This window comes from Nicotiana tabacum, chromosome 16 (assembly GCF_000715075.1).
Source record: "Nicotiana tabacum cultivar K326 chromosome 16, ASM71507v2, whole genome shotgun sequence".
Classification (NCBI taxonomy): domain Eukaryota; kingdom Viridiplantae; phylum Streptophyta; class Magnoliopsida; order Solanales; family Solanaceae; genus Nicotiana; species Nicotiana tabacum.
In genome coordinates this window covers 33,927,753-33,934,994 of record NC_134095.1, presented here as the reverse complement: position 1 = coordinate 33,934,994, position 7,242 = coordinate 33,927,753, and the positions used below count along the sequence as shown (strand labels likewise).

Sequence of the window (7,242 nt, the reverse complement as noted above, 5' to 3'; positions counted from 1 at the left end):
ATTTCTAATAGAAGCAACTTTGAAATTGATTGGTATTTCTTAAGCAAAAGGAAAAGAGCGAAAAACCATTTTAAAACAACAGCCTTCTCAGCATCTCCTTAACGTACCTAACGATTTAAACGGCATAGTGTCGTACAAGTTATCAACGACAAACGTGCACAGGTTGTATAACACAGACAAAAGGCAAACGTAAAGGGTGCGATGGTTAAACTCCAGGTAGTGATTATCACTTATCGGTAATACACCAACGTATAGACGCCACAGTGCGTTTAGCAACTTCTTCATCTCATCCCAACTGATTTTTTGAAATGTTTTCCTTCACATCTTATGTAGTTAACTTTTGAATTAAGATTTGCAAATTAAGAAGATTATTCCAGCAACCAATCTGAGCTTATCACTCTTTCAGTATTTACAAATACTAGTTTTGCCATCAGAAACAACAGATCCGGAACTTCAATAATTAAATTTCAAGTGAAATATATGCTGGTTTTAGTGTGTATTTCAAGAGAAACACTGATTTCACTCACAAATCTTAAACTTCAACCAAAAAAATTCAAGTAAATTTCATGTCCAAACACAACGTAACTTTCAAAGAAGATTTCTAACTTCAATGCTTTCTTTTTGTTTTCACTTCCAACTCAAAGAAGAGGGTTCTGTACTAAAAGTAGATGGAAGTAAATGGTCAATCAATATTCTCACATTAGTGTGTTTAGAGTCAACGTCCAATGTGACTGTTTGAAATTAAGCATTCGGGCAAATGAAATAAAATAATCAATTCTCGCATTCCGCAACCAGACAGAACTGACCCTTAATTGTTTAGTAAGGCCGAGGGAAAACTAATTCAGAAGGCCTCATGATCAACTGCGGTCAGCAGAGAATCAATAATCAAACATGAACATCAGATTAGCCCAATCAATCTGCACACAGGCTATTCAATTGGAGAAATATTTACAGGATTAAATACAGAGAACACTAGGGTGTGTTGAACAAAAGAATGGCATTTATATTACATATTAAAGAACCAACAACCTAACCCTGAAGCACAAGCACACATACAATGTGCAGGCGACGCCTCGGAATTTCAGCCAAGCCATAACTGCTGCTTAAAAGAGCTTTGATATTACACGGCATGAAGTCCAGAATGCTGCTGATGCAGCTCTTAGAATAGCTGGGTTTTGGTATATCCTGGTTTAAAGTGCACAAATTCAGGTAAATGACATCTATAAGACTCACATTCATTAGGATACACTAGCATCATTCAATCTTCTGAGGAGGCATTAACATCAGGTTAAACAAGTAATTTGAGCATAAGCTAGGTAGTGTTCAGAATAACTTGCTAACATAAACATCAACTTCTGATTTGGCAACACCTCATGCATTTTGCTATGCAAACTAGACCAGGACTAGAGCTTTCTAAATGAACACTCAGTCCCTTTCACCTCAATCATTAACTTAAACCTTACAATCCGTTTTGAGGACAAGAACTGCATTTTTTCCTTGGTAATGAGCGCATTTGACAAACTTGGTTACAACTCAAAGTGTAGCATGCTTATATCCTTTTACAGTTTCTATCCTCCTATTTGACCTTTGGGTTTGGGAGGGCAGCTACACCTAGTGATAAACCATTATGATGACATCACCTAAGGAGGTAATAACTTTAGATGGAGAGCTTCTGGCCAAGAAAAGCAAGAAAATATGTGGAGCTGAATGACTACAGGCTCATCCATGACAGCTGACAGATTTCCTCGCTAAAATGTCTGGACATTGTTCTGCACTTATTAAACTATGGATCACTAGTTGAGCCATCGCTCTCCTATACAGGATATGCATAAAGCAGAGGTTTTTTTTTTTGATAATGTCGGCATAAAGCAGAGATTAACTTAAATTTAAAAAATAAATGCATAAAGTAGGGACAATGGGAAGAAAATTATATTCAAATGCCATCAGAGGACCTACTTCTACTATGTTTCCACCTTACATAAAACATGCTTTGAAGGCCAACATTGAGAGTACAACTGTAGACCAGGAAAGAGAAGTCTTTTCTTAAAATACATTTCACACATAAATATTGTCAACTCTGAGTATATGAGATAGAAGGGAGAAGAACTAATTTGTTGAATCAAATAGGTTGGCTTACCCAATGGCTGTAGCCCCCCAAGATGCTACGTTGTAAATTACTTTACTTCCATCCCATGCCTTTCGGAGCTTTCCTTTCCTCTTTTTCACAGAGAATGTCTTGCTGAGGGCTGTGAAGAAAATCTAATGTCACTTTTCTCAATAAAATGAATTGAAGAAGGCAATGCAGAGAGAGATTCAACATGCCAGCATGAACGAGCACACAAGTGTTTTCTTTTTAAGAATTATCCGTCCATAGAAAAAATGTTGGAAAGCAAGAATCAACGGACCTTCCTGGAGTTGATTTGGTGTCAAATCCTGCACAAATTAGTGCATAGAATTAAATCTCATACAGAGGAAGAGACACTATAGTAATTTTCAACAGTAATGGAGATTATCCTTCATCCTATATGATGATATGAGTGCCATAAAACTATTCATCATAACTAGTCACAGCAAACTCAGACACAATTGGCATCGAAAAATTATTTTCAATCTTATCAACCAAAACTAATCGATTAATCAACTAATACTCTTATATCAAGGTCCTTTCTGATCAAAACACAAAAGCCTGTGAAATAACTTTCAGCAAGTCAAGTGGGCAGATTTTGGAGGAAGAGATACTCCCTCCGTCTCACTTTATGTGACATAATATGATAAGGTACAGAATCAGAGATGTCAATCTGAGTTTTGTAATATACTGCTATTGATGGAACCATATTAAAATGGTTATTGACAAATCAACTTAATAGAGAAAACATCATATCATATTTTAATTTCACTTAGTTTACTGCGACCCACTCCACAAAGTCTAACTTTTTAATGTCAAGTTGTTTGTTCCTTCGAGGGAGTAAATTAAATGAGGAAGTAACAACTATAAATCATTGTTTTAAAGATCATGTCTAGAGGCCTATAAAGTACAAACAGACTGCGAACACAAGGAAATAACAAAGATGATCTAAAATAGGTGAGCATTTTCTTTACGAAGTCAAAAGGTAACCAATTTAATGAATTGAAATGAACACGTTAACAAGCATAAAAAACCAAAACGCTGGATGTTGCATTGAGCTATGAAGCAAAACGATCAAGTCTGTTTAAGAGACAACAGATATGCTTTACGGAAGCGTCCACACCTTAGTCTGTTTAAGAGACAACAGATATGCAGCCATGAAGCAAGCTATACCATCCACTATATCTTCTTGCTTAACTAAAACATAGTCTTCTTTGTCTAACTCGGGATCTCCACCTTCCCAAAGGTCATTTTCATTGACCATGTCCCATGAACTTCCTTCTTCTGCAACACAATTAACATGTCGTTATTACTACCATAATTCCATTTGAGAAGGAAACTGAAAAGATTTCAAAAGTCATAGAGTTACCAACTCTCCGAAAACATACCAGCTAAGTTTTGCGGAACTGATGCTTGAGCTTTTTCTAGCTTTTGAAGGAAGTCTGGACACTCAACTCTAGATTTCAGAAGATCTCGCAGCTGCACAACAAATGAGATGCACAAAACGGGATTTCAAACCTTTTGCCGTGGTTCACGTTCAAAGAAATCAAACTTAGTCAGTTGATTCCCTAAATCCATCTACCTAAAATAATGGAGTTGGACACTGGCAGTGTTTGTTTGAATCACTAGCTATCAATAATCCTTAAAAATAAAGATGTTACATCTCCCAGTCAAATGAGAACCCAACCTATCTGCAAAGCAATTGCAGTATGTGTTCCAACTTTTAAAAAAATAATAACGGTGACCTACTCAAATAAATTAACATGGGTAAATGTGCATTACTTCAGTCCATAGGCTCGAATTCCGAAACCAAAAACCTTTAGGTTAAGGAGCACTAAAGGACCAAAGTTGTTTCAACATAGAACCAAATTTAAGACATGCAATTATGATAGCAGTGGTATTCAAAAGCATTTTCCAGTTCCCTGACTATGATGAAGGGAACGCCAGAGCATTCTCCAAAACTACCCAGCCTGATTTCTCTAGTTCTCCAGACATAACCTAATATTGGGCAATCAGACTGTTTCTGGCTTTTATAAGCACAGCTTTCAAGCTCAACTGAATTTCCAAATGAAACTACTAAAACTTAATCTATCAGAGATTGTTGTTCCGAAGCTTTATCCTATATACAGGCTCAAACAAAAGCACGTGTTCAACCGAATGCTTTTGTATTTTGAAACTCTATTCAATCAAATAGATATAATTTCAGATTTCTAAGCTACAATTAATAGCTCTATAAGTTCTTTTCTAGCTCCACACAAAGATTTATGTTAAAAGATGCAACTAAATCAATTCAAACACTATAAAATTTAGGATATATACAAAATACTTTACAGCGAATTCAGTCAACAAGAAACTAACAAGTATTTCACAGCTACAGATACAGAATTAACAATTATACAAAAAAAAGAACCTAAATTTCAAAAGAAGCTGACCTCATCGGTCTCGGTGACATGAGCTGGAGAAGAGGAGCTTTGACCGGAGTCATCAGCCGAAGCATCGCGGTCAACATCACTGTTAGAATTGGAGTCATCGGTGTCTTCATCTTCACCGGAACCAGTAGCACTAAGCAATTGGAGAGCTATTTGGCATTCCTGAAGCACAGCTTCTAGCGTCTTCCTCTTTACCTTAATCCGATCCTTGTCCGATTTCGCTCTCACTAACTGGATCGGCTTTTTACCGTTCTCCTTCACTACCTCCATGAACCCTAGCAATTCAAACACATACACATATACACACACCTAAAACGTGTTTCGCGTGTATAGAGAGAGAAAAGGAGGTGAAAGAAAAAGGTGAAAGAGTATATGTATAAAGTTAGTTTTATGTTTGCAGAAACTGATGCAAATCCTCCATTGATGAGTCAGAATCCAATTTTGGAGAAAAAATATTTGGGTGAACAATGATTAAGGGAGGAGCGTGGGGATATTGTACTCTCCTGTATTCTAAGTGGTGGCGTGAGCCGCCTGCGTTTTGTCACAAACTTTGGTTGCGTTTAAGGGCCCCTGTTGAGGTGCACCTACGTATGAGGTTGGGGGTTGCGGGGGGGGGGGGGGGGGAGTATTTTCTGATATTTTTAGTTGCTTATTTTGGATGCTGCCCAGGTGGTGGAGAAACGGGTCAATATCGGTTTTTCACTTTTCTTTTATTTTGATTTGAAATATATGAAGGAGTGTTTTGGTGTAACTTGTAAAATTGTTGCCATGTGATCAGAAGGTCACGGGCTCGAGCCATGAAAATAACTTCTTGCAAAAATATAAGGGAGTGTACAATATATACCCGAACATAACAAGAGCTTAGTTTACCAGACTTGTCTTTTTTATTTTGAAATATATATAGTATTTCATTAGCACCAGGCTTGTCTTTTTTATTTTGAAATATATATAGTATTTCATTAAAAAATTTAGGGACAAGTACACAAACATCCACTAAGATTTCTTTTGTTTTCAATTAAACTCGTATAAATTGTAATAAGTACATACTCTATCTTTCTTGTGATTTTAATATTACACAAACTTTTCTTTCTTTCGTACTATATGTAAAAACAAAGATTAAAATGAGACTTTACGGGTTAGTTGTCTTCTTATTTTATAAAATTCATTTGGTGGACAACGTTTGAATGATGTTAAGATTTTCTTCCAATATCAGAATGAACTAATATTCTTCAACAACAATAATAAAAAAATTAGTGTAATTCCATAAATAATATCTAGAGAAAGTAGTGTGTACACAAATTTTATCACTACCTTATGAAGATAAAGATATTATTTCTAATAGATCATGGCCACAACAGTATCAAAAAAAATTAAAAAATAACAGCAAGATAATAAGTTATGCGGGAAGAACTCACCTAATAAACGGATACAATGGCTACTTGAAATTTATGTGGTAGAACCAATAGTTTTAGGGTTGACGGCCTTTATTTTGTGCAGTATCACCAAAAACAGAAATTTTGCAAACGTCAACAAGAGTACAATATAAAATTGAAGGTTACTTAAATCAATACGCTAACTGCTGGGTTTTCTTTATTAAAAGGAGCAAGGATATTCTTGGGTTTCTTTCTTTTACACAACTAGGCTTTGCATCGGCAAGAAGTTTCAACAAGGTAAACTATGCTAAGCAACCAAAATAAAAGGCATTATGATAAGGAGCTCTAACGTGTATCCAGGGGCGAATTTAGGAGGGTGGAAGGGGTTCCCGAATCCCCTTCGCCGAAAAATTGTACTGTATATGTTTTGAATATTCTTGATTGCCGCCCAAAAAGCATAGCTCAGTAGTCAGGTGGTTCAAAGCTTTTGTGAGGTCATTCGTTCAATTCTCACTAGCTACAATCTCTTCTAATTTTTTAACTTTTTTCTTTTCTAAACCCCCTTAACTTTTTTTCTTTTCTAAACCCCCTCTGTCCTTGCGTGTATCTAGGGTTCACACGTGTCAGGTGCACTAGTACTCCAACACTCTATCGTGGAACTACCTCTGTTTATAGCTGCTAAGTAGGGGCGTGGACAATGTTTGAGTTGAAGTTGAAAAGAAGAGTATTAGGAAAATTTTGTAGAAGTCAAGTTGTTTCGGGACATGAATTTCACTTGGACAAATAGTTGGTGAAAGTTCAAGATTTTGTGTAAACCAGTATACCATCGAACCAGTATTTCAATATGTATAAAGACTCGTGGTCAAACAAGTATTTGCGAATGGTGAAGTTCATATGTACTGTTTCACCAAAAGGTATTGAAACCTTTTTATTAAATCAATTAAAGAAGTTGAAGGGGGTAAATCTCAACCAAGTATAATAAGATCTAGCTTGAAAGATGTAAAGAATGAACAAAATGAATGATGTTTCTTTATATCTCAGAACCGAATGATAAAGTATAAATATGGCAACTTTGAAGGTAGAAAGATTTTACGATGGATGTTCTTAAGCTTGAAGTAAAAATCGTATATAGTTCTCAGAATTGTAATAAGTCCAAAAATCCCTCCTTTTACAGAGTGTTTGGTCCCCTTTTATAGGAGATAATCTCCCTTTTTACCCTAAAAGAAAAAAAGTACAACACAAAGAATATCCGAAAGGCATATTCCTATTGTTTCCTATCATGCTAACACGACCACAGACGTCGTGCATTCTCTAA

General features: G+C 36.0%; 1 protein-coding gene across 2 annotated transcripts; it reads right to left on the bottom strand.

The window, feature by feature from the left end:
- Positions 1-882: 882 nt before the first annotated feature.
- LOC107792374 (uncharacterized) lies at positions 883-5,112 on the bottom strand. Of its 2 annotated transcripts, none has more exons than XR_012699994.1 (6): positions 4,558-5,112; positions 3,514-3,604; positions 3,249-3,409; positions 2,323-2,433; positions 2,138-2,246; positions 883-1,185 (listed from the first exon to the last, which is right to left on the bottom strand). XR_012699994.1 is itself a non-coding variant. In XM_016614585.2 (6 exons), the coding sequence occupies exons 1-6, from the start codon at positions 4,822-4,824 to the stop codon at positions 1,104-1,106; spliced, it is 738 nt and encodes a 245-aa protein (XP_016470071.1). In that variant the 5' UTR covers positions 4,825-5,112; the 3' UTR covers positions 883-1,103. The 2 variants fall into 2 exon arrangements, 1 of the variants encoding a protein (XP_016470071.1); XM_016614585.2 differs by having other exon boundaries at positions 2,406-2,433.
- Between the last annotated feature and the right edge of the window lie 2,130 nt (positions 5,113-7,242).